Source organism: Panthera onca, chromosome B4, assembly GCF_046562875.1.
Source record: "Panthera onca isolate mPanOnc1 chromosome B4, mPanOnc1 haplotype 2, whole genome shotgun sequence".
Taxonomy (NCBI): domain Eukaryota; kingdom Metazoa; phylum Chordata; class Mammalia; order Carnivora; family Felidae; genus Panthera; species Panthera onca.
This window is the reverse complement of record NC_138345.1, coordinates 67,749,329-67,777,173: the sequence shown is the minus strand read 5'-3', so window position 1 is coordinate 67,777,173 and position 27,845 is coordinate 67,749,329. Positions and strand designations below refer to the sequence as shown.

Sequence of the window (27,845 nt, the reverse complement as noted above, 5' to 3'; positions counted from 1 at the left end):
AGTTGAGTTCTAAATATTCTAATTCTGACAAATGTATATAGTTCAAAAGTAGAAATCTGAACAAAATTAAAATTGCTTACAATAAATGGTCTATTTTCAGTGAACTTGACTTGCCTTCAGATGTGGTAACCTCATTCCTTAACATCCCAGTGGTTATCCCAGTTGATGATCCACTTGTCCCTGATCCTTCTGGTGATGGTCCAGTTGTCCCTGAAACTTCATATGATGGTCCAGTTGTTCCTGATGCTCCAGATGATGGTTGAGTTGCCCCTAAACCTAAAATAGCTGATCTAGTTGTCCTTGATTCTCCATTTGATGGTCCAGCTGTCACTGATCCTCCAGCTGGTGATGCAGTTGTCCTGGATCTTGCTGGCATAGCTGTATCTGAAACTAAAACAAGTAGTCTAGTTGCTCCTGCTCCTCTAGATGATATTCCAGTTGTTCCTGGTGCTCCAGCTGATGGTCCAGATGTCTCTGAACCTATAACAGATGGGGCAGTTGTACCTGATCCTCCAGATGTTGATCCTGTGGTCACTGAACCTTCAGCTGATGGTCCAGTCCTCTGTGATGCTACAGATGGTTCAGTTATCCTTGAATTTACAACAGGTGGTCCAATTGTCTCTGCTCTTTCAGGTAATCTTACAGTTGTCCCTGATCCTTTAGTTGATGGTCTAATTGTCCTTGAATCACTGACTGATGATATAGCTGATCCTAATATTTCAATTGATTCAGTGGTCTGTAATCCTGATGATCCAGTTTTGGCTGATCCTTTGGTCGATGGCCCAGTTGTTCCTGGTTCTATAGCTGGTGGTACAGTTGTCCCTAATCCTTCAGATGATTGTGGAGTTGTCCCTGAACCTAAAATAGATGGTCCTGTTGTTCCTGATCCTCCAAAAGATGGCTGAGTGGTCCCTGCTGCCCCAAATCCTTGTACAGTTGTTCCTGCTTCTTCAATTAATTGTCCAGTTGTCTGTGATTCTCCTATGGATGGTCCAGTAGTCTCTGACCTTACAACAGAGGTTTCAGTTGTTTCTGATAATCCAGAAAATATTCCAATTGTCCTTGATCCTTCAGCTGAAGGTCCACTTGTTCCTAACTCATGTAATGTTCTAGAAGTCCCTGTAAATCCTGCTGATGGCAAAGATGTTCCTGATTCTACAACAGATGGTCCAGTTGTCCCAAATCCACCCATTGATTGTCCAGTTGTCTTTGATATACCAACTGATGATATACTTGTTCCTAATAGTTCAGATGGTGGTCCAGTGATGGATATATCTCCAGATGATGATCCACTTGTCCCAATCACTCCATATGATGGTTCAGTTGTGCCTGAACCTATAACGGATGGTCTAGTTACCCTTGATTCTTCAGATGATGGCAGGGTTGTCCCTGAACCAAAACTTGATGATCCTGTCATTCCTGACAATCCACTAGATGGTCTTGAGGTCTCTGATCCTAGGGCTGATTGTACAGTTGTCTTTGATTCTTCAGGTGATTGTTCAGTTGTCCATGATCCTACTATAGATGTTGCAGTAGTCTCTAACATTGCAACAGAGGTTTTGGTTGTTTCTGATACTCCAGCTAATGATCCAGTTGTCCTTGATCTGCTAGCTGATAGTCCTGTGGTCCCTGATCCTCTAGCTGCTGTTTCAGCTGTCCCTGATCCTAAAACTGGTGGTCCAGTTGATTCTGTCAATCCTGGTGCTGATGAAGGTATTCCTAATCCTACAACGGATGGTGCAGTTGTCCCTGATCCTCCAGTAGATGGTTGACTTGTCCTTGATATTCCAACAGAAGATCTAGTTGTTCTGAATACTTCAGTTGATGATCCAGTGGACCCAGATTCCCAGGATGACAGTCCACTTGTGACTGATCCTGTAGCAGATACTCCAGTAGAGCCCGACTTTACCGATAAAGGTCTAGTTGACCTTAATTTTTCAGAAGATGGTAAGGTCATCCCTGAACCTAAAATAAATTGTCCTGTAGTTTCTGATCCTCCATGGAATAGTCCTGTAGTCCCTGACCCTCCAGATTCTAGACCTGTTGCCCCTGCTTCCTCAGCAGATTGTCCAGTTGTCTGTGTTCCTCCTATGGATGTACTCATAGTTGCTGAACTTACAACAGAGATTTCAGTTGTTTCTGATCTTCGAGAAAATGATTCAGTTGTCCCTGATCCTTTAGCTGATGGTCCAGTTGTTGCTAAACCAGCTGATGGTCCAGGTGTCCCTGTCAATCTTGACGGGAGAGATGTTCCTAATCCTACAGCAGATAGTCCAGTTGTCTCTAACCCACCAGATGATAGTCCAGTTGTCCTAGATATACCAGGTGATGATCTAGTTGTTCCTAATTCTCCAGCTGATGGTCCAATTGTCCCTTTCACTTCAGATGATGGTCCAGTTATACCTGTCACTCCAGATGATGCCCCAGTTGTCCCTGAACCTACAACAGGCAGTCTAGTTGTCCCTGAAACCAAAACAGATTGTCCTGTTGTTTCTGATCCTTCATGGAATTGTCCTGTGGTCCCTGAACCTCCAGCTGTTGGTCCTATTGTCCCAGCTTCTTCAACAGATTTTCCAGTTGTCTGGATTCCTCCTATGTAGGGACCACTAGTACCTGAATTTATAATAGAGACTGATGTTGTTTCTGATCTTCCAGAAAATGATCCAGTTGTCCCTGCTCCTTCAGCTGATGGCCCAGTTGTTCCTAACCCATGTGACGGGCTAGATGTCCCTACCAATCCTACTGATGATACAGATGTTCCTGACTCTACAACAGATGGTCCTGCTGTCATCCCAGATCTACCCATTGATAATCCAGTTGTTTCTGATATACCAGCTGATGAACTAGTTGTTACTAATTCCTCAGCTGATGGTCCAGTTATTCCTGTCATTCCAGATAATGGTCCAGTTATGCTTTCCACTCTAGATGATGGCACAGTTGTCCCTGAACCTACAACAAATCTTCCAGTTGTTCCTGACCCTCCTCGAAATGGTCCTGTTGTCCTTGCTTCTTTAGCTGACAGCCCAGTTGTCTGGATTCCGCCATTGTAGAGACCACTAGCACCTGAATTTACAGTAGAGGTTGCTGTTGTTTCTGATCTTCCAGTGAATAATCCAGTTGGCTCTGGACCAGACATCCCTGTCAATCCTACTGATGGTACAGATGTTCCTGATTCTACAAAAAATGGTCCTCTTGTCATTCTAGATCCACGTGTTGATGGTCCAGTTGTCTCTGATATACCAGCTGATGATCTGGTTGTTCCTAATACTTCAGATGATGGTCCAGTGGACTCAGATACTCCAGATGACAGTCCAGTTGTGGCTGATCCAGTAGCTGATACTCCAGTTGTGCCTGTCTTTACCAACGAAGATCTAGTTGTCTTTATTTCTTTAGAAGATGGTAAGGTAATCCCTGAACCTAAAGTAGATTGTTTTGTTGTTCCTGATCGTCCATGGAATGGTCCTGTGGTCCCTGATTCTCCAGCTCTTAGTTCTGTTGTTCCTGCTTCTTTGGCTGACAGTCCAGTTGTCTGTGATCCTCCTGTAAATGGACCAGTAGTCTCTGAACTTACAACAGAGGTGGAAGTTGTTTCTGATATTCCAGAATATACTCCAGTTATTCCTGATCCTTCAGCTGATGATCCAGTTGTTGCTAATCCAGGTGATGGAACAGAGGTCCCTGTCAATCCTACTGATGGTACAGATATGTCTGATCCTACAAAAGATGGTCCTGTTGTAACCCCAGATAAACTCATTAATGCCCCAGTGTTCTCCGATATACCAGCTGATGATCTACTTGTTCCCAATTCCGTAGTTGATGATCCAGTTATTCCTGTCACTCCAGATGATGGTACAGTTGTTCCTGAACTGACAACAGATTTTCTTGTTGTTTCTGAACCTAAAACAGAATATACTGTTGTTCCTGATACTCCATGGAACAGTCCTGTGGTCCCTGAAACTCCACCAGCTCGTTCTGTTATACCAGTTTCTTCAGCAGGTGGTCTGGTTGTATGAGATCCTCTTGTGGACAGACCAGTAATCCCTGCACTAACAACAGAGGTTTCAGTTGTTTCTGATATTCCAGCCAATGACTCAGTTGTCCTCAATATTACAGATGATTGTCCAGTTGTTACGAATGCAGGTGATGGACCATAGGTCCCTGTCAATCCTGTTGATGGTACAGATGTTCCTGATCCAACAACAGACATTACAGTTGTCCCTGAACCTCCAGAAAATAGACGAGTTGTACTTGATATATGGGTTGATGATCTAGTTTTACCAATTATTTCAGATGATGGTTCAGTGGACTCAGATACTCCAGATGACAGTGCAGTTGTGGCTGATCCTGTAGCCAGTACTCCAGTTGTGCTGGACTTTACCAATGAAGGTCTAGTTGTCCTTATTTCTTTAGAAGTTGGTAGAGTTTTCTCTGAACCTAAAACAGGTTGTCTTGTTGTTCCTGATCGTCCATGGAATGGTCCTGTGGTCCCTGATCCCCCAGCTGCTTGCTCTGTTGTCCCTGCCTCTTGGGCTGACAGTCTAGTTGTCTGTGATGCTCCTGTGGCTGTACTGGTAGTGCCTGAACTTACAATGGAGGTCACAGTGGTTTCTGACCTTCCAGCCAATGACTCAGTTGTCCTCGACCCTACAGATGATTGTCCAGTTGTTGCTAAACCAGGTGATGGACCAGAGGTACCTGTCAATCCTGCTGATGGGACAGATGTTTCTGATCGTACAACAGATGGTCCAGTTGTCCCTGACCCACCAAGCAATGGTCCTGTTGTACTTGATACACGAGTTGATGATCTAGTTGTTCTGAATACTTCAGATGATGGCTCAGTGGACTCAATTACACTAGGTGAGTGTCCAATTGTGGCTGATCCTGTAGCTGATATTCCAGTGGTGCTTGACTTTAGCAAGGAAGGTTTAGTTCTCCTTATTTCTTCAGATGATGGCCCAGTCGTCCATGAACTTAAAACGGATCGTCCTGTTGTTCCTGAACGTCCATGGAATGGTCCTGTGGTCCCTGATCCTCCAGCTGCTTGTTCTGTTGTCCCTGCCTCTTTGGCTGACAGTCCAGTTGTCTGTGATCCTCCTGTGGGTGGACTGGTAGTGCCTGAACTTACAATGGAGGTCGCAGTGGTTTCTGGTCTTTCAGCCAATGACTCAGGTGTCCTCATTCCTACAGATGACTGTCCAGTCGTTGCAAAACCAGGTGATGGACCTGAGGACTCTGTCAATCCTGCTGATGGGACAGATGTTCCTGATCCTACAACAGATGGTCCAGTTTTCCCTGACCCACCAGGCAATGCTCCAGTTGTGCCTGATGTACGAGTTGATGATCTAGTTGTTCTGAATACTTCAGATGATGGCTCAGGGGACTCAGATATTCCAGATGACTGTCCCGCTGTGGCTGATCCTGTAGCTGATATTCCAGTGGTGCTGGACTTTACCAATGAAGGTCTAGTTGTCCTTAATTCTTCAGATGATGGCCCAGTCGTCCATGAACTTAAAACGGATCGTCCTGTTGTTCCTGAACGTCCATGGAATGGTCCTGTGGTCCCCGATCCCCCAGCTGCTTGTTCTGTTGTCCCTGCTTCTTTGGCTGACAGTCCAGTTGTCTGTGATCCTCCTGTGGATGGACTGGTAGTGCCTGAACTTACAATGGAGGTCGCAGTGGTTTCTGGTCTTTCAGCCAATGACTCAGGTGTCCTCGTTCCTACAGATGACTGTCCAGTCGTTGCAAACCCAGGTGATGGACCTGAGGACTCTGTCAATCCTGCTGATGGGACAGATGTTCCTGATCCTACAACTGATGGTCCAGTTTTCCCTGACCCACCAGGCAATGGTCCAGTTGTGCTTGATGTATGAGTTGATGATCTAGTTGTTCTGGATACTTCAGATGATGGCTCAGTGGACTCAGATACTCCAAATGACTGTCCCGTTGTGGCTGATCCTGTATCTGATATTCCAGTGGTGCCTGACTTTACCAACAAAGGTCTCGTAGTCCTTATTTCTTTAGAAGTTGGTAAGGTCGTCCCTGAATGTAAAACAGGTTGTCTTGTTGTTCCTGATCGTCCATGGAATGGTCCTGTGGTCCCTGATCCTCCAGCTGCTTGTTCTGTTGTCCCTGCCTCTTTGGCTGACAGTCCAGTTGTCTGTGATCCTCCTGTGGGTGGACTGGTAGTGCCTGAACTTACAATGGAGGTCGCAGTGGTTTCTGGTCTTTCAGCCAATGACTCAGGTGTCCTCATTCCTACAGATGACTGTCCAGTTGTTTCAAACCCAGGTGATGGACCAGAGGTGCCTGTCAATCCTGCTGATGGGACAGATGTTCCTGATCCTACAACAGATGGTCCAGTTTTCCCTGACCCACCAGGCAATGCTCCAGTTGTGCCTGATGTACGAGTTGATGATCTAGTTGTTCTGGATACTTCAGATGATGACTCAGGGGACTCAGATAATCCAGATGACTGTCCCGCTGTGGCTGATCCTGTAGCTGATATTCCAGTGGTGCGGGACTTTACCAATGAAGGTCTAGTTGTCCTTAATTCTTCAGATGATGGCCCAGTCGTCCATGAACTTAAAACGGATTCTCCTGTTGTTTCTGAACGTCCTTGGAATGGTCTTGTGATCCCTGATCCTCCAGCTGCTTGTTCTGTTGTCCCTGCTTCTTTGGCTGACAGTCCAGTTGTCTGTGATCCTCCTGTGGATGGACTGGTAGTGCCTGAACTTACAATGGAGGTCGCAGTGGTTTCTGGTCTTTCAGCCAATGACTCAGGTGTCCTCATTCCTACAGATGACTGTCCAGTCGTTGCAAACCCAGGTGATGGACCTGAGGACTCTGTGAATCCTGCTGATGGGACAGATGTTCCTGATCCTACAACAGATGGTCCAGTTTTCCCTGACCCACCAGGCAATGGTCCAGTTGTGCTTGATGTACTAGTTGATGATCTAGTTGTTCTGGATACTTCAGATGATGGCTCAGTGGACTCAGATACTCCAAATGACTGTCCAGTTGTGGCTAATCCTGTATCTGATATTCCAGTGGTGCCTGACTTTACCAACGAAGGTCTCGTTGTCCTTATTTCTTTAGAAGTTGGTAAGGTCGTCCCTGAATGTAAAACAGGTTGTCTTGTTGTTCCTGATCGTCCATGGAATGGTCCTGTGGTCCCTGATCCTCCAGCTGCTTGTTCTGTTGTCCCTGCCTCTTTGGCTGACAGTCCAGTTGTCTGTGATCCTCCTGTGGATGGACTGGTAGTGCCTGAACTTACAATGGAGGTCACAGTGGTTTCTGATCTTCCAGCCAATGACTCAGGTGTCCTCGTTCCTACAGATGACTGTCCAGTTGTTTCAAACCCAGGTGATGGACCAGAGGTGCCTGTCAATCCTACTGATGGGACAGATGTTCCTGATCCTACAACAGATGGTCCAGAGGTCCCCGAACCTGCAGAAAATCGGCCAGTTGTGCTTGATATACGAGTTAATGATCTAGTTGTTCTGAATACTTCAGATGATGGTTGAGTGGGCTCAGATACTCCAAATGACTGTCCAGTTGTGGCTGATCCTGTGGCCAATACTCCAGTCGTGCCTGACTTTACCAATGAAGGTCTCGTTGTCCTTATTTCTTTAGAAGTTGGTAAGGTCGTCCCTGAATGTAAAACAGGTTGACTTGTTGTTCCTGATCGTCCATGGAATGGTCTTGTGGTCCCTGATCTTCCAGCTGCTTGTTCTGTTGTCCCTGCTTCTTTGGCTAACAGTCCAGTTGTCTGTGATCCTCCTGTAGATGGACTTGTAGTGCCTGAAGTTACAATGGGGGTTGCAGTGGTTTCTGGTCTTCCAGCCAATGACTCAGTTGTCCTTGATCCTACAGACAGTTGTCCAGTTATTGCAAAACCAGGTGATGGACCTGAGGACTCTGTCAATCCTGCTGATGGGACAGATGTTCCTGATCCTACAACAGATGGTCCAGTTGTCCCTGAACCTCCAGAAAATAGGCCAGTTGTGCTTGATGTACGAGTTGATGATCTAGTTGTTCTGAATACTTCAGATGATAGCTCAGTGGACTCAGATATTCCAAATAATGGTCCAGTTGTGGCTGATCCTATTGATGATATTCCAGTTGTGCTGGACTTTACCAATGAAGGTCTAGTTGTCCTTAATTCTTCAGATGATGGCCCAGTCGTCCATGAACTTAAAATGGATTGTCCTGTTGTTCCTGAACGTCTATGGAATGGTCCTGTAGTCCCTGATATTGCAGCTGCTTGTTCTGTTGTCCCTGCTTCTTTGGCTGACAGTCCAGTTGTCTGTGATCCTCCTGTGGATGGACTGGTAGTGCCTGAACTTACAATGGAGGTTGCAGTGGTTTCTGGTCTTCCATCCAATGACTCAATTGTCCTCGATCCTACAGATGATTGCCCAGTTGTTGCAAACCCAGGAGATGGACCTGAGGACTCTGTCAATCCTGCTGATGGTACAGATGTTCCTGGTCCTACAACAGATGGTCCAGTTGTCCCAGACCCACCAGAAAATAGGCCAGGTGTGCCTGATTTTTGAGTTGATGATCTAGTTGTTCTGGATACTTCAGATGATGGCTCAGTGGACTCAGATAATCCAAATGACTGTCCAGTTGTGGCTGATCCTGTAGCTGATATTCTAGTGGTGCCTGACTTTACCAATGAAGGTCTCGTCCTTATATCTTTAGAAGTTGGTAAGGTCGTCTCTGAATGTAAAACAGGTTGTCTTGTTGCTCCAGTTCGTCCATGGAATGGTCCTGTGGTTCCTGCTACTCCAGCTGCTTGATCTGTTGTCCCTGCTTCTTTGGCTGACAGTCCAGTTGTCTGTGATCCTCCTGTGGATGGACTAGTAGTGCCTGAACTTACAATGGAGGTCGCAGTGGTTTCTGGTCTTCCAGCCAATGACTCATTTGTCCTCGATCCTACAGATGACTGTCCAGTTGTTGCGAACCCAGGTGATGGACCAGAGGCCTCTGTCAATCCTGCTGATGGGACAGATGTTCCTGGTCCTACAACAGATGGTCCAATTGTCCCTGAACCTCCAGGCAATGTTCCAGTTGTACTTGATTTTCGAGTTGATGATCTAGTTGTTCTGAATTCGTCAGATAATGGCTCAGTGGACTCAGATACTCCAGATGACAGTGCAGTTGTGGCTGATTCTGTGGCCAATACTCCAGTTGTGCCTGACTTTACCAACGAAGGTCTCATTGTCCTTATTTCTTTAGAAGTTGGTAAGGTCGTCCCTGAATGTAAAAAAGGTTGTCTTGTTGTTCCTGATCGTTCATGGAATGGTCCTGTGGTACCTGATCTTCCAGCTGCTTGTTCTGTTGTCCCTGCCTCTTTGGCTGACAATCCAGTTGTCTGTGATCCTCCTGTGGATGGACTTGTAGTGCCTGAAGTTACACTGGTGGTTGCAGTGGTTTCTGATCTTCCAGCCAATGACTCAGTTGTCCTTGATACTACAGACGATTGTCCAGTTATTGCGAACCCAGGTGATGGACCAGAGGTGCCTGTCAATCCTGCTGATGGGGCAGATGTTCCTGATCCTACAACAGATGGTCCAGTTTTCCCTGACCCACCAGGCAATGGTCTAGTTGTGCTTGACGTACGAGTTGATGATCTAGTTGTTCTGGATACTTCAGATGATGGCTCAGTGGACTCAGATAATCCAAATGACTGTCCCGTTGTGGCTGATCCTGTAGCTGATATTCCAGTGGTGCTGGACTTTACCAATGAAGGTCTAGTTGTCCTTAATTCTTCAGATGATGGCCCAGTCGTCCATGAACTTAAAACGGATCGTCCTGTTGTTCCTGAACGTCCATGGAATGGTCCTGTGGTCCCCAATCCCCCAGCTGCTTGTTCTGTTGTCCCTGCTTCTTTGGCTGACAGTCCAGTTGTCTGTGATCCTCCTGTGGGTGGACTGGTAGTGCCTGAACTTACAATGGAGGTCGCAGTGGTTTCTGGTCTTTCAGCCAATGACTCAGGTGTCCTCGTTCCTACAGATGACTGTCCAGTCGTTGCAAACCCAGGTGATGGACCTGAGGACTCTGTCAATCCTGCTGATGGGACAGATGTTCCTGGTCCTACAACAGATGGTCCAGTTTTCCCTGACCCACCAGGCAATGGTCCAGTTGTGCTTGATGTACTAGTTGATGATCTAGTTGTTTTGGATACTTCAGATGATGGCTCAGTGGACTCAGATACTCCAAATGACTGTCCCGTTGTGGCTGATCCTGTAGCTGATATTCCAGTGGTGCTGGACTTTACCAACGAAGGTCTCGTTGTCCTTATTTCTTCAGATGATGGCCCAGTCGTCCATGAACTTAAAATGGATTCTCCTGTTGTTTCTGAACGTCCTTGGAATGGTCCTGTGGTTCCCGATCCCCCAGCTGCTTGTTCTGTTGTCCCTGCTTCTTTGGCTGACAGTCCAGTTGTCTGTGATCCTCCTGTGGGTGGACTGGTAGTGCCTGAACTTACAATGGAGGTCGCAGTGGTTTCTGGTCTTTCAGCCAATGACTCAGGTGTCCTCGTTCCTACAGATGACTGTCCAGTCGTTACAAACCCAGGTGATGGACCTGAGGACTCTGTCAATCCTGCTGATGGGACAGATGTTCCTGGTCCTACAACTGATGGTCCAGTTTTCCCTGACCCACCAGGCAATGGTCCAGTTGTGCTTGATGTACTAGTTGATGATCTAGTTGTTGTGGATACTTCAGATGATGGCTCAGTGGACTCAGATACTCCAAATGACTGTCCCGTTGTGGCTGATCCTGTAGCTGATATTCCAGTTGTGCTGGACTTTACCAATGAAGGTCTAGTTGTCCTTAATTCTTCAGATGATGGCCCAGTCGTCCATGAACTTAAAACGGATCGTCCTGTTGTTCCTGAACGTCCATGGAATGGTCCTGTGGTCCCTGATCCCCCAGCTGCTTGTTCTGTTGTCCCTACCTCTTTGGCTGACAGTCCAGTTGTCTCTGATCCTCCTGTGGATGGACTGGTAGTGCCTGAACTTACAATGGAGGTCGCAGTGGTTTCTGATCTTCCAGCCAATGACTCAGTTGTCCTCGATCCTACAGATGACTGTCCAATCGTTGCAAACCCAGGTGATGGACCAGAGGACTCTGTCAATCCTGATGATGGGACAGATGTTCCTGGTCCTACAACAGATGGTGCAGTTATCCCTGACCCACCAGACAATGGTCCAGTTGTGCTTGATATACGAGTTGATGATCTAGTTGTTCTGGATACTTCAGATGATGGCTCAGTGGACTCAGATACTCCAAATGACTGTCCAGTTGTGGCTGATCCTGTAGCTGATATTCCAGTGGTGCGGGACTTTATCAATGAAGGTCTAGTTGTCCTTATTTCTTCAGATGATGGCCCAGTCGTCCATGAACTTAAAACGGATTGTTCTGTTGTTCCTGAACGTCCATGGAATGGTCCTGTGGTCCCTGATCCTCCAGCTGCTTGTTCTGTTGTCCCTGCTTCTTTGGCTGACAGTCCAGTTGTCTGTGATCCTCCTGTGGATGGACTGGTAGTGCCTGAACTTACAATGGAGGTCGCAGTGGTTTCTGGTCTTCCATCCAATGACTCAATTGTCCTCGATCCTACAAATGACTGTCCAGTTGTTGCAAACCCAGATGACTGACCAGAGGTCCCTGTCAATCCTGCTGATGGTACAGATGTTCCTGGTCCTACAACAAATGGTCCAGTTTTCCCTGACCCACCGGACAATAGTCTAGTTGTGCTTGATATACCAGCTGATGATCCAGTTGTTCCTAATTCTCCAGCTGGTGGTTCAATTTTCCCTGTCACTCTAGTAGATTGTCCAGGTATACCCATCACTCCAGGTGATATTCCACTTGTTCCTGAACTTACAACTGATGGTCTAGTTGTCTCTGAACCTAAAACAGATTGTTCTGTTGTTCCTGGTACTCCAGGGAATGGTTCTGTGGTCCCTGATCCCTCAGATGTTGGTCCTATAGTCCTTGTCTCTTCAGGTGATAGTACAGTTGTATGGATTCCTCCTATGTAGGGACCACTAGTTCCTGAACTTACAATAGCAGTTGCCGTTCTTCCTGAATTTCCCGCAAATGATCCAGTTGTTTCTGCTCCTTCAGCTGATGGCCCAGTTGTTACTAACCCAGGTGATGGGCCAGATATCTTTGTCCAACCTACTGATGGTACAGATGTTTCTGACCCTACAACAGATGGTCCTTCTGTCATCCCAGATCTACCCGTTGATAGTCTAGTTGTTTCTGATATACCAGCTGGTGATCTAGTTGTCCCTAATACCTCAGCTGATGGTCCAGTGGTGTCTGAATCTCCAGATGATGATCTCATGGTCTCTGTGTGTCCAGGTAATGGTCTGGTTGTCTCTGAACCTAAAACAGATGGTCTAGTGGTCCCTGATTCTTCAGATAATGGGTGAATTGTCCTTGAAACAAAAACAGATGACACTGATGTTCCTGATCCTCCAATGAATTGCCCTGTCGTCCCTGATCCTCTAGCTTCTTGCCCAGTTGTTCCTGCATCTTTAGTTGACCATCCCATTGTCTGTGATCCTCTTACAGGTGTTTCAGTAATCCCTAATGTTATAACAAAGGTTTTTGTTGTTTCTGATCCTTCAGCTAATGTTCCAGTTTCTCCTGATGCTCCCGCTGACAGTGTTGTGGTCCCTGATCCTCTAGCTGCTGTTCCAGTTGTCTCTGGTCCCCCAATTGATGATCCAGTTGACCCTGTCAATCTTGTAGATGATGTAGATTTTACTAATCCTGCAATAGGTGCTGTAGTTGTTTGTGATACTTTTGTTGATGGTCCAGTTGTTCCTAACCCAAATGATGATCCAGATGTCCCTGTTAATCCTACTGATGTTACTGATGTTCCTGATTCTGTTCCTGAACGTCCAGTTATCCCTGACCTTCCAGTTGATGGTCCAATTGTCCTTGACATAGCAGATGATGATCTAGTTGTTCCTAATTCTCCAGATGATGGTCCAATTGTCCTTTTCACTCCAGATGATGCTCTGGTTGTCCCTGAACCTACAAAAAATAGTCTACTTGAAGGTATAGTTGTTCCTGGACCTACAACAGATGGTCTGGTTGTCCCTGAACCTAAAAGAGATTGTCCTGTTTTTCCTGATCCTCCATGGAATGGTCCTGTGGTCCCTGAACCTCCAGCTGTTGGTCCTGTTGTCCCAGCTTCTTCAGCAGATTGTCCAGTCATCTGTGATTTTACTGTGTAGGGACCAGCAGTCCCTGAAATTACAACAGGGGTTACTGTTGTTCCTGAATTCCCAGCAAATGATCCAGTTGTCCCTGCTCCTTTAGCTGATGGCCCAGTTATTCCTAACCCATGTGATAGGTCAGATGTCCCAGTCAATCCTACCGATGATACAGCTGTTCCTGATTCTACAAAAAATGGTCCTGTTGCCATCCCAGATCCAACTGTTGATGGTCCAGTTGTCTCTGATATACCAGCTGATGATCTTGTTGTTCCTAATGCTTCAGATGATGGTTCAGTGGACTCAGACACTCCAGATGACAGTCCACTTGTGGCTGATCCTGGAGTCAATACTGCAGTTGTACCTGACTTTACCAATGAAGGTCTAGTTGTCCTTATTTCTTTAGAAGTTGGTAAGGTCATCCCTGAACTTAAAACAGATTGTCTTGTTGTTCTTGATCGTCCATGGAACGGTCCTGTGGTCCCTGATATTCCAGCTGCTTGTTCTGTTGTCCCTGCTTCTTTGGCTGACAGTCCAGTTGTCTGTGATCCTCCTGTGGATGGACTGGTAGTGCCTGAACTTACAATGGAGGTTGCACTGGTTTCTGATCTTCCAGCCAATGACTCAGTTGTCCTCGATCCTACAGATGATTGTCCAGTTGTTGCAAACCAAGGTGATAGACCAGAGGTCCCTGTCAATCCTGCTGATGGTACAGATGTTCCTGATCCTACAACAGATGGTCCAGTTGTCCCTGACCCACCAGACAATAGTCCAGTTGTGCTTGATATACCAGATGCTGATTTAGTTGTTCCTAATACTTCAGCTGTTGGTCCTGTAGTATCTGAATCTCGAGATGATGATTTAGTTGTTCTTGTCACTCTAGATGATGTTCTAATTGTCCCTGAACCTAAAACAGATGTAGTTGTTCCTAATCCTTCAGATGTGTGAGTTGTCCCTAAACCCAGAACAGGTGTTTCTGTTTTTTCTGATTCTTCAGTGGATGGTCCTGTAGTCCCTGATCCTCCAGCTGCTAGTCCACTTGTCTGGGCTTCTTCACCTGATTGTTCAGTTGTCTGTGATCCTCCTATGGATGGTCCAGTATTTCCTGACTTTAGAACAGAGCTTTCAGTTGTTTGTGATACTCCAGCAAGTAATGTAGTTGTCCCTGATCCTTCAGCTGATGGTCCAGGTGTTGTTAACCCAAGTGATGGTTCAGTTGCTCCTGTCAATCCTTCTGATGGTACAGATGTTCTTGAATCTACAACAGATGGTTCAGTTGTCTCTGATCCTTTAACTGATGATCTTGTTGTTGCTGATCCTCCCAGTGATGGTCCTGTTTTCCCTGTCACTACAGATGACAATACAGTTGTCCCTGATCCTTCAGCTGATATTCTAGTTGTCCCTGATCTTCCCTCAGATGGCCCAGTTGTTCCACCTCCTTCAACATAGTGTCCAGTTGTTCCTGTAAAAATAAATAGTAAAAATACAATTTTGTTTATAAGATATATCGTGGGATTTTTGTTGTTGTTGTTAAATTAGGAGCTTTCTCCACTATAGCTTTCAAGGCATCTTCATGGGCACCACCAGATTTCATACCTTTTATTCTACAGTGTAACTTCTTCCTGTTTATTCATCTAGCAGTACTTTACTGGGTATCTTGTGTGGTATTGTATAAGTTCTCAGAAACATATAAATATTACTCATTTTACCATTGGAACTACCCTATGGCATATATAGTACTACTTTCCCTTTTTATAGAGTAGAAACTAAAGCAAATATAGTTGAAATAGCTTTTCAAAAATGATGTAGCTAGTAATTAGAGAGTTCTCAGTTTCATGAAGCATTCCTTGTTGAATGGGAGAGACATACAGACACATAAATTAAGTTATATACAAACAAACAAATCCACACACAAGAAAAGTGTCAAAGCACTAACATAAAGTGAGGTAATACTGACCAACTGGGATTCATTTTAGACTGCTTGGATAACAGACCTCTCTGAAAAAATGTATTTTATTTTGAGATATGACAAAAACGCAGAAAACTATGTGAAACTCTAGGGAAATAGAACTCAGGCAGTGGGAACAGCTAGGGCAAAAGCCATAAGCCTGAAATGAACTATTTGTGCTAGAGAAGCAAAAGTAGAAGGTGAATATTTGGAAAATTGGAAGTTACAGGGAGGACATGCCAACAACTTAGCATCACCCAGAATACTCTGATATGAGACCCTTATATCAAGAATTCCACTAAGGGAACAGATGAGGTTGGAAACCTTGGATTTGTTGAGACATGGATCTACACAGTAGTGTGTATGTATGGTGCCTATTTACATCAAAGCTTCATTACTTGGGCTAGCAGCAAATAACCTACTGCCTACCATATCTTCAATCCTTCTGGAAGGTTCTCTTTCATAGAACCTGTTGTTTTATTTTGTTAATAAAAGTAAAGCCTCTGAATCCTTTACCAGATTGGGAACTCTTATTCATCATTTCACATATTCACCAGATATCCACCAGATATTTATTAAGTCAGGCACTAAGCTAGGCCCTGGGAATGCAAATGTAAACTAGCATAGGCAAGGTAACAAGACCTTTCTCTAGTTTTGATAGTAATTCACCATTGTACTAGACAGTGGCTGTCTAGTAATGGAAAATGACTGGATGAAGATTCAATCATCTAGGCCCTGTTTTAGCCTCCAAACATATTCACCTATGACTAAAGTAAACACATTGATTTTTTAATTTATAAAATGTGAATAATCACTAATATATTGTCAATTGCACTAGGTGGTTATATGATTCGAGTAAGTGAATATATGTGAAAACACTTTGTCCATCTTATACTTAGTATAATTTTATGTGATTATCATTTTTATTTTTTGCTAAAACAGGTTAAGATGACTTACAAATAATGTTATACAATAGTAAATGACTACCTCATATCTTTATTTCATTTAATAAGTTGTATTCAATATATCCAGTAAAAAACAAAGTATAAAAACAGTTTTATTTTACCAATTAAATTTTTAAGCACTTTTTTTTCCTATTTCATGAGAAATATTTACCAGTCCCCTTTCTTTCTCTCTTTCTTTTTTTTCTCCTCTCTGGTCCGTATCTTTGATCCTTTGGAACGAGTTAAATATTATGAAACACAAACATTGTTTAGTAAGGTGTGGCTATACCCACTGCATATTGCATACCCTCATTGTATATTTTCCTGTAAGGTGAGTTTTGAGCAAATGAGGTATGTAGAGTCATGTCCTATTTGCAAATTCTAGAAAAGAAGAATTTTTTAAACCAAAGTGTGGAGATTTTAAGTAGCAAACTATTTGCTGAATGTTTAGACAATTCAGAAGGCAATGTTACTGAATATTCTTAGGAAAGGGAAAGCTGTTCATCAAGGTTCTAGATAATTTTTCTATTCATAATGAACTTATAAAGAAATATATTAATATTTTAAATCATGACTTTTTTAATACTAAAGAACCATGACATTTTTCTAATACTAAAGATAGCGGGTTTTTGAAAATAGATTGCAAAAAGAAAAATTCTAACTTGAACATCCCTGTTGATGGCTGAGAATCATTTAATATCCAGAAGCCTATTATTCAACAAAGAAAAGAATTTATTGAATTCTTAAATATTTCTGTTATGGGAAAATCATATTATCAAGCAATGAAATGCAAAAACACTATTATTTAGTACTTTTATATTTATATTTGTTTGTTGTATAAGTGATTTTTTGTAGAGCCACTCAAACCTTAGATGAAGAAATGTAAGTAACTGGATGAGGAAACATCCCTAACTCAAAAACAACATTTAAGGACCAAATATGAGATGAAATGTTAGATGGTTACTATTACATTTTTAATTAACTCAGTTATAGTTGTATCAGGTAACATTCCAGTGATTTCTGCATTGGCCATGCATTCCAGTGACTTCTGCATTGGCCATATCAGATTCAAAATGCTGCATTAGTCTTGTTTAGTAACGGAAAACACCTGAACTGTCAGATCACTGTCACACTGTCATGTGTTGTTCTGAAAACCCAACAGTGCACAAATACTGAACAACAAAAAATTTAATGGCAATCTTTCTAAGTGATTCACATAATATTTGAATTGTAGTGCGCCAATTTTTAAGCAGGAAGGATTTCCAACTAAAATAAACATTCTACTGACTGGTCTTTTATAAACAAGTTTCTACATTGACAGATTTTTGTGACTTTTTGTATTTAGCTAATCTCACCTAGTTTATCTGAAGAGCTTGTAGTACCACTGCGGGGTGACCCAGGTTTATTTTCATCTCTACTAGTTGTAATACCGGATGTTCCAGTTGTACCTGCTATAAAGGAAAAATGGATTGGGTTCATTCCCAGAATATCTTAAGCTATGAGGTCACCAAATCTGACTTAAATGAACTTCCAACAAAAGATTACCAAAATATTTGTTTTTCTTTTTTAAAAAAATGTTTTAAACATTTATTTATTTTTGAGACAGAGAAAGAGCATGAACAGGGGAGGGGCAGAGAGAGAGGGAGACACAGAATCCGAAACAGGCTCCAGGCTCTGAGCTGTCAGCACAGAGCCCGATGCGAGGCTCGAACTCATGGACCGTGAGACTATGACCTGGGCCGAAGTCAGACACTTAACTGACCGAGCCACCCAGGTGCCCCTCTGTTTTTCTAGATCAATGATATTACCCTGTATACATTTTCAAAGACGTGCTTTGACATACATTTATTTATTTTTTCACTGGATTCTCATCACAATCCCACTCAATAAATTACATTCCCATTTTTTACTGATAAGAAAACGGAAGTTACAAATGTTAAGTGATTCATTCACTTAATTGCATGAATTGCATGATACTAGTTTTAGGAAAAGTATTGACATTTGAATACTGCTCAGGCAGGCTGTTTATTCGGGATTTTTTTTCTTCCCATCTGAAATGGTTATTGAAAATTTATCAAATGTATTTTTAGCCTGTATGTAGTTTTTTTATTTCTCTTAGCTCTATTAGTATGAACCATAAATATATATAATTTTTTGAGAGAGAGAGAGAGAGAGAGCAGGGGAGGGACAGAGAGAGAGAGAGAGAGAATCCCAAGCAGGCTCCGCACTGTCAGCACAGAGCCTAACGTGGGGCTTGAGCTCAGGGGCTCAAACACATGAACAGTGAGATCATGGCCTGAGCCAAAATCAAGAATTGAATTTTTAACCAAGTGAGCCACCCAGGTGGCCCTAGTATGAACTATATCTAGCGGACTTCCTAATTTTGAAAAAAATTTCACCAAAACTTAATAGAAACTATTTTTAAACATTATTTTAGTGTGCTTTTGGATTCCAATTTCAGCCATTTGTCATTTGCTATGCACTCTTAAATTGCTCCCTTTTTTTTTTTTTTTTTGCTTCTTTATTTCTATTTTGATAGGTTCTATTTTCACAGTAACACTTTTATATAATCCCATGAGCACACTCCCAATTTTCTTTCAGGTAGTATCTATTGTTTCTCAACAAATAATAATAATTATTATATACTTATTATTATGTAATTATTATTATTAATATAAGTATTATTATTTCTTCTTCCCTTCTCTTCTTCTTCTGTGCTTTCCACTTTAGATACCATTTTCTTTCTTAATATTCATTGTTTTTACTTCTTTAATAAATGTGAACTTATCTGGCTCATGGACTTTAAATAATTTGACTACTATCTAATCAATAAGACTATCTCATCTTCCTTCTTATTCCTATCTATCTATTTATTAATATGATATTTTTAGTTGGTTAAATATGCGACATTTATGTATTTTTATTCAGCCTTTCTTTCAACTTTTGTTCTAATTTTAGAGCTATAGTTAAAAATAGTGCCCTCTATAGGGGCACCTGGGTGGCTCAGTTGGTTAAGCAACTGGCTCTTGGTTTCAGCTCATGATCTCATGGTTTGTGAGTTTGAGCCCTGTGTCGGGTTCCTGGCTCTGTGCTGACAGTGAGGAGCTTGCCTGGAATTCTCTTTCTCCCTCTCTCTCTCTCTCATTCTCTCTCTCTCTCTCTCCCCCTCCCCCATGAGTATTCTCTCTCTCTCTTTCAAAATAAGTAAACTTTACAATTCTTTTTTTTTTTTTTAACTTTTGTTTACTTTTGAGAGACAGAGCACAAGCAGTTGAGGGGCAGAGAGGGAGACACAGAATCCGAAGCAGGCTCCAGGCTCTGAGCTGTCAGCACAGAACCCAACAAGGGGCCTGAACTCACAAACAGCGAGATCATGACCTGAGCCGAAGTCCAATGCTTAACCAACTGAGCCACCCAGGTGCCCCAATAAATAAACTTTAAAAGGAAATAGTGTTATAACTTTTGGTCATTTTCAAAGCATCTCTTTGTTGCTTAATGCAGTCACTCTACAGTGATTTTATTATGAAGGGCTCCATGGGTGTATATTTCTCTGAATTCCTTCATGTTTTCAAGTATTTCCCGATAGTTTGATACTTGAATTACATTTAGCTCGATTTAAAAACATTTAGCCTACATTTCTCTTCCTTGAGTTTCTTAATGATCCTACTTTATCTCACTAAGCCTGATACCAACCTGAATTTCTTTCATTTTAAAAGACTTTCTTTTTGCCTCAAGGTCCAGAGACTGTATCTTTCAAATCTGACAGTTTTCTAAAATAACTCACTAAATTGACCATTCAGGATTAATTCTTCCTGATATATGGAAGATCCTTTCAACATGTAAATTTAGGATTTCCCTTTTAATTACGGGACACTTGTCCTGACTTACAGTTTTACACATTGTTTCATTGTTTTTTCTTCTTCAGAAACTGAAATATATATATATATATATATATATATATATATATATATATATATATATATATGGGATATTTTTTTCTATTTCCTGCAACTATGTCTTTCTCTGATCCACTTTATTATTTTTTAAGTCTGAAATATTTTGGGGGATCGTTCCAATTCTGTCTTCTGCCTCTCCTGCTATGATTTCAATATCATGTATATTCTCTTTTGGGTAGTTTGTAACTTGGTCCTTATTTTTAAGATAATTTTTTTTCCAATATTACTCCTGAGTTTTCATCAGTTCCAATTTAACCTCTTCCTACTGTTTATCTATTTTTACCCTCAAGTTTCATAATTTATAGTTCTGACACCTATATCTGCAGTTTATTTCTTAATTTAAATTCTGTTTCCTCTGTTTCGTGACTAGATTTTTAGAATTTGCTTGTTGTTGCTGAAAATTGTTCAAAATGTATATGAGTGAATAGCTTTATATAGATATTAGCATTTTCTTTTTCTTTTTCATGTTTTTTTGTATTGGATTTTCTTGAAACAATGATGGCAGGAGATCCTATGCAGTAGGGACAGAGAGGCTTTTGCAATGGCTCACCAGATTTTGCAGATCAGGAGCTTCGTCTTAGGTTGTTTATGGTGAAGGGAAGCTTCTTCTTTATTTATTTTTTAAAGTTTATTTATTTATTTTGAGAGAGAGAGAGAGAGAGAGAGAGAGAGAGAGAGAATCCCAAGCAGGCTCCATGCTGTCAGTGCAGAGCCTGATGTGGGGTTTCAACTAATGAACCATGAGATCACGACCTGAGCCGAAATCAAGAGCTGGATGTTCAACCCAGGCACCCCGAGAAACTTCTTTTTAAGTGGCTTCTTTCCTTTGTCTGTCTTCTAATTCTTTTTTAAAAAAAATTTTTTTTTTAACGTTTATTTATTTTTGAGACAGAGAGAGACAGAGCATGAACGGGGGAGGGTCAGAGAGAGAGGGAGACACAGAATCTGAAACAGGCTCCAGGCTCTGAGCTGTCAGCACAGAGCCCGACGCGGGGCTCAAACTCACGGACTGCGAGATCATGACCTGAGCCGAAGTCGGCTGTTCAACCGACAGAGCCACCCAGGCGCCCCTGTCTGTCTTCTAATTCTTAATTACTATCCTGTTTTCTTGAGGTTCTCAGCTTTAAATATTTCTCTTTTTTCTTTGACACCCAGGCTGCAAGGATTCTTCTACCTTCCAGTGCCCTTCCCTTGCCTTCACACAGTCTAGTGCCTTCTCATGGTTCTATGACTGCCAGTCCTCATTCCATGAACTCTCCAATCTTATTTCTTTCAACTCCACATCCACAAGAGCTCTGACTTGTGAGGTCTCAGATCTTCTCTCGGTAGTCTCCATTCAGGGTATGGCCCTTTCCCTCCAGGGATAAATCCTAGTTGATGCTCTCTATGTTCTTCCACTATTAAGCACTTCTTTATATTCCCCTTTCTTCTTGGATGCCCTGACCTGAATCTCAGCTCCACTATGAGCCCCAGAGTCATCTTTCCCAGTCATTGAAGTCTTAGTCTCCTCTCTCCTTCTAACCACTCTAGGTGTGGGCTCTGTGATATTTATGGTTTGTAGAAGGAAGTGTGTGTAGATCTAATGTATGCAGCCAACATTTTCCTGACTCCTTTTTCCCCATTGGGTCTTTGAGTGTAAATGCTACTCAATTCTAAGATCATAAAAGCAAATTAAAAACCAGGTTAGTCCAGATCACACCCTGCTGAGGAAGGTATGGTTGAACACAGCTGGAAAGTCAGGACCAGCGTTGTCTGCTTTCCCAGGACTTGGGAGTTCTAGTGCCTGCTTCCCCAGGGGTGTTGTCACCTCTGGTTCTGGAAGTGGCTTTAGGCAATACCCTAGGCATGGCTTAATTTTACAATAGAAAGAAGAATTAGGTAATTAAAATATGAAATGGATAATCTTTTGAGAATGGCTTATATAAGGACAAATGAAAATTTAAAACAAAAGGCTTAATTCTTTCTGGTGAAAGTAAGGAAAGAGACTTTCCCTTTCCTTTGCTTAGAACACAAATTTGTAATTTTAGGTTTTTTTCTCTTTGAAATGTGTGTAAATCTCCAAAACATCTAAATAGGCCTAATGACCTAGGTCATTCTAGGTCTTTCTCAAGGACCCGGGGGCTCTTTGAAATGTAAACATCAAGGGAGATAGTACCCTTATCTCCCTCTAGTTATAAAACTTCCTCTTGTCAAGTGGCTCAGTTGGTAAGTGTCAGACTTTGGCTCAGGTCATGATCTCAGTTCTTGGGTTTGAAGCCAGTCTGGGGCTCTGTGCTGACAGCTTGGAGCCTGCTTCAGATTCTGTGTCTCCCTCTCTCTTTGCCCCTCCCTTGCTGGTGCACTCTTTCTCTCTCTCAAATAAACTCAAAAATAAATAAACATAAAAAAAAAAAAAAACCTTCCTCCTTCAAGACTGGAGTTAATTTTCTCCTGTATAAAATCAACTAACCACATTGTCATCCCAACTACTAAGTGAATTTAAGATGAACTATGTATAATAAATGGGGTTTTAAGGTCCTCTTACTTGAGAACTAGTAATTTTTCTCAAGAATATGTACGTAAAGGGCTGTCTGCTTGGTGAGATTCCTTTCTGTTTTTACAACCTCTTAGTAAATTGTCTGTAATTTGCATCACTTTCTAGTTTAAGGCTCATTCAATTATAAAACTGTTTTCTTTCTCTACTACCTTTATGGACTGGGTCTCTGGGCTGAGAGAAGATTTTGTTTTCAAACATATTACCCCAACAACTGAAATATGACTGTTGTTATTCCCATGAAATTGAATATATCTCTAAAATTCTACCCAACTCACTTATGTTTTGAGTTTTTGCTTGTTAAAGTGTATAGATATAGTACACTGATCATAATATCATATAATGTTCAAACTAGAATAATCCTGTTTTTTTTAACCCTATCTAATCAGTTCTCTTACTAGAATTTCCTCTTGAGTTCCCATTCCAATGCTTGTCACTGAACATTTCTTTGATATTGACTATTTTCTGTCTTACATGGTATTTGCCTTTGCATGTATATAAATATTCATTTCTCCTGCTCAAAAAACAAGTTCTAAGAAAACAAGTACATTACTATTCTCCTGTGTTCTCTGGAGCATCAGTCTGATGCTCTGTGTAACATCAGTCTGATGTTACACACACAACAAATAGCTCTTGATTTATTTCTGATCTTCTTCAGTTTTGACATTACACAAATAATGATAATTAAATTCTTCAGGAAGCTTTGTCTCTGTAAAAATCTAAGTAAAGAAATCACATTTCTCTTGTCTGGATTCATTCTGATTATGTTCATTCAGTACCTGAGGCTCGGGAAGTGTTTTCACCAACAGTTCCAGTGGTGGCTGCATTCTCCCCTTCAGTTGTTCCTAATTGAGAAGAACAATGGTGCTCAGTCCACAGTGGGGTTGCCAGATTTAGCAAATGATAACACAAGACATCCAGTTAAATTGGAATTCCAGATAAACAACAATCATCCCAATGGGACATACTTATAACAAAGTATTCTTTATTTGTGTGAAATTCAAATTTAAATGACATCCTGTGTTTTCACCTGGAAATTGTAGTCTGCATCGATGGTTGTAATGAAAATGCCCAAGCTACTCATATTCATTTGTCCTAAAATAACAGCCATTAAAACTATAGCCATTGCTAAATTCATTTAAATGTCTCATAAAAATCTGAGGTCTCAGCTAAGCTCATGATGGAGCACCACCAAAATGCCCAGGTGAGCCTGTGCCTTGTCTGATGAATTCCCAGCTGGGCTGCTATCAGTGAAAGGTCATCTAGTTGTGATGCCATCACCAGTTCCAGTGGTAGTTCCAACAGGTTCTCCTGTTACACTTGATAAACACAGTACTGGGACAGCATGTACATTACTGTAGCTTTAATCTAGTACTTTGGCATTTTTGAAGGGAAGATTTGGAGAAACCAGAAAAAAAATATCATACTGAAAACTTATTTCTTTTTGTACCATTCAACATCCTTCTTGGGCATTCGATTAACTAAAACAAGTTAAATCAGCAGGGTTCTGACAAAAGACTCTTCTGTTTTGTTTGGGGGATTTTGTTTTGTTTTTACAAAAACCATGGTCTCTGAATGACATTCTCTACTCACCTAACTTGCCTTCAGATTGTGTCACTTCACTACTTGGGGGTCTAGTTGCATCACTAGCTGATGATCCGGTAGTCCCTTTCAAAATCAAAAATAAATATGAATCATGATCTTTGGTGAAGCAGAACAGATTGTGCTGTTCTCTGCTTTCAAAATACTTTTCATATATTTGTTTACATATTGTTTCACATATTTGTTCATTTCTCTACTCAGTTCTAATTTGTAGCCAAGATTGGAAACCATGACCCTAATCCCACTCCAGACTCACAGTTTCAGAAGTCCTCAAGCAGGAATCTAGCAGTTTAAAATATATCACGTTTTGCTCTATATCACATCTGAGCTGATGTTGGAGAAACACTGCCATTAGGCTCATAAAAACAGGGATACTGAATACGTGCAGTAATTATTAAAACTAATCACTCAGAAGCCACTGGCAGCTTCCCTAAGGTCGGTAAGAAGTTGCTTTAGACCTTGCACTTCCATACCTGGTCTGCCTCCCATGGTCGAGCCCGGGGCAGTTGTGTCTCCATTTGTGTTCTCACGCCCAGGTGCTGTTGTGAAGCCCTCTGAAACCTCTGGGGTCCCTGGCACAACAGTGGGGAAAGGGGTTTACTTCTCGAGTTGCAGGATTCTATATATCACTCTTTTCTGATAGGACAGCATTGAGGTTTCCAAGATAAAAGAATCTTGACTCCTAGGATTTCTGCAGCTAGATATCTAATATCAGCCTAATATCATACAGAGCTTAATCTTTTTTTAAGGTTATTTATTTTGAGAGAAAGAGAGAGTGGGGGAGGAGCAGAGAGAGAGGAAAAGAGAGAGAACCCCAAGCAGGCTCTGCGATGGCATCTTGGAGCCCGATGCGAGTCTTGAACTCAAAAACTGTGAGACTGTGATCTGATCCGAAGTCAGATGCTTAACTAACTGAGCACCCAGGTGCCCCACATAGAGCTTAATCTTTAGTTCAACCTGTGGTATATTCAGTGTATTTAATAGGCGCTAAAATGTGTATCTGACTTGCCTGATTTCCCTGGGCTTGTCGCCCCTGTGCTTGGTTCCCTGGGTGTGCTGTCTTCACCTCCTCTTGCTGGTGCAGTAGGGCTGCCTGTTGTTCCTCCTGATAAAATACAGCAGTTTCAGAAATACACTAGACCTAAATCAACTCATTTAATCTTATAGAAATCCTCCAGAGCTGGCAGTATTATCATTCCCACTGATGACGTGGTGAAGTGAAGTGCTCCAGGCCACCCAGTTATTTGGCAACAGATCCAGGAGCCAAACCCAGGCAGTCTCACCCTGGAGTTGATACTCCAAATGTGCTTCTCAAATCAACTGTGGTAAGAGAGCAATTTTGTAAAATTTCCAATCTGCCCTATTTTGGGGGGAGGAAGGGGGAGAATGCCATAAAAGTGAAGAAATGAAAATTTAAAAAGTGAAACCAAAGAAAACATAAAATTTTATTCAATAGATACAAAATCACTGTGTCAAACTGCTGCTCAATTCTTACCACATCATGGACCAGTGAAACAAACAGTTCTGGATGGCATGCCTTTGTGGACCAAACTTGGAGCAGCCCTGCTCAAAACCATTGTACAGATTGTCTGATCCCCAAAAGAGATAGCTGATTGACTCATCATCATGACCCAGTAATTCTGATTCAAATTTTTGGAAATATAAACTAGATGGTCATTACCCTAAGAGTTCAGTAAATTCACTGATCTAACTGGAATCGACCAGTTTCTTGACTTGTGCTACTGTACATTATATCTTTTAATATGTTATTTTTATGCAAACTGTAATTTATTATAGTATTTAAAACAAAAATTTTAAATCAAGAAATCTGCTAGAGGAAAACAAATGTAGGAAAATAAAACCAGGCCATGGATTCATTAATAAATATGTAAAGCGAAGTCCCACTGCATATACTAAAGAAATGATTTTTAATGGTATGTAAAGGAGTTTTGATTTATCCTAAAAGCAATCAGAACAATTGTCGAATGACCTGAAGACAGTTGAATTTTTGGAAGTTCATTCTGGCGTGGTATTGACTAAAGAGTAAATTGGGACAGAAGTGGGGAAAGAGTGGAAATGTTCTCAACTTTGATATGCATCAGTTGCTTAAAGGGCTTGTTAATACGGTTTGTTGGGCTTCACTTCAAAAGCTTCTGAATCAAAGAAGATGGGCCTGAAAATCTGCATTTCTAAAAAATTCCCAGGAGACACTGAGGCTGATGGTCTTGGAACCACACTTTGAACACCTGTGGTTAGAGGAAGATGAGCCATGTGGACAACTGCAGGTATTAAGTGGAAACTGTTTAACACCTGAGCAAAAAGCAGAGGCAACTATGACTCAGAGGAATTTTAAGAGGTGTTTGAAATTACTGACTGATTAAGGGACAGGCTTGTTTGTTTTTAATTAAAATCATCTATGCTTAAAAAATGTCAATAATATTTTATTCTTGAAACCAACAATAGTTAACATTTAGTCAATGATGCACAATGATAAGCATATTCTCACTGGCTTTTCTCGGATGCATGCTCTTATGCACAGATCACAAAACTGCGGGGCCATTACAGAGGAGGATAAGAGTTCTGGGTTCTAATCCTGCCTCTGCCAGTTTTGAGACCTTTTATTATTTTCTTCTTTCTGGGCATAAAAATACCTAACTGCCATGGTGGTAATGTGAATTAAATTACATATTTTCCATTTGAGAATAACTCAGAAGTTTTAGTGTGCCATATAAATATTATTGAATATATAAATGCAATATAAAGTGCAAGTGGGGGATAGGCAAAGAGAGAGAGAGACAGACAGACAGACAGAATCACAAATAGGATCTGCCCTGTCAGTGCAGAGCCCAGTGTGGGGCTCCATGTTATAAACGGTGAGATTAGGACCTGAGGCAAAAATCAAGAGTTGGATGCTTAAATGACTGAGCCACCCAGGCACCCCCTAAAGTTCTACATTTTAATTATGTATAAAAAATACCTAAGGCTGATATTGTACCTAACTCAGATATCTTTATTTTATACACTATTGTCCTGAGAAGCATTGCCTGAAACCAGTTGCTTAGCTGTGGATGGTATACTTTGTTCTGAATTCAGTTTACCTGCCATGTGCCCAGGACTGGTGGGGGCGGGGTACACTACAGTCGTGCCTGCAGTGCCAGCACTGACGGTCACGGGAACGGGAGTTCCAATAACACCTGCGAAAAACATGAAATGAGCTTCTCATGTCAAGTATACTTGGATTTTGTTTCCAATGGGTGGGTGATTTAACTATTCAGTCAGTTCCCACTCCAGAAAATGAAAGTGTGAATCCAGTGTCTTTTTGTCCAGAGTTCCCTAAGATTTTGTTCTACTATAATTTCCTCAAAGATTTTGGTTTAGTTTTTACTATTTTGTTGTTGTTATTGCTTTTTTTTTTTTTACAGTTATGTTCTAGGCATCTTAAATTGGGTCATGCTAAGTCTTCATATATTTGTCTCAATGAGGTTGCTTTCAAATAAATGGAATCTTAAGCTCTAATCACACTGTCACTCAGGGATAATAACAATGATGAAATATCATGAAAGAGCTAATTGCAACTTTTACACTTAGAATGCCTAAAAGAGCAAAATACATCATTAGATATAC

At 41.7% G+C, this 27,845-nt stretch overlaps 1 protein-coding gene across 1 annotated transcript in view; it reads right to left on the bottom strand.

Moving 5' to 3' along the window:
- MUC19 (mucin 19, oligomeric) overlaps positions 1-27,845 on the bottom strand; it is a 111,767-nt gene that overhangs the window by 32,983 nt on the left and 50,939 nt on the right. Inside the window, exons 43-49 of the mRNA XM_081796295.1 lie at positions 27,320-27,415; positions 25,208-25,326; positions 24,695-24,793; positions 24,213-24,414; positions 23,399-23,464; positions 17,486-17,581; positions 81-14,700 (exon numbers count right to left, since the gene is read on the bottom strand). Of these exons, the coding sequence (XP_081652421.1) occupies positions 81-14,700; positions 17,486-17,581; positions 23,399-23,464; positions 24,213-24,414; positions 24,695-24,793; positions 25,208-25,326; positions 27,320-27,415 (15,298 nt within the window). The remainder of the gene's footprint in view (positions 1-80; positions 14,701-17,485; positions 17,582-23,398; positions 23,465-24,212; positions 24,415-24,694; positions 24,794-25,207; positions 25,327-27,319; positions 27,416-27,845) is intronic.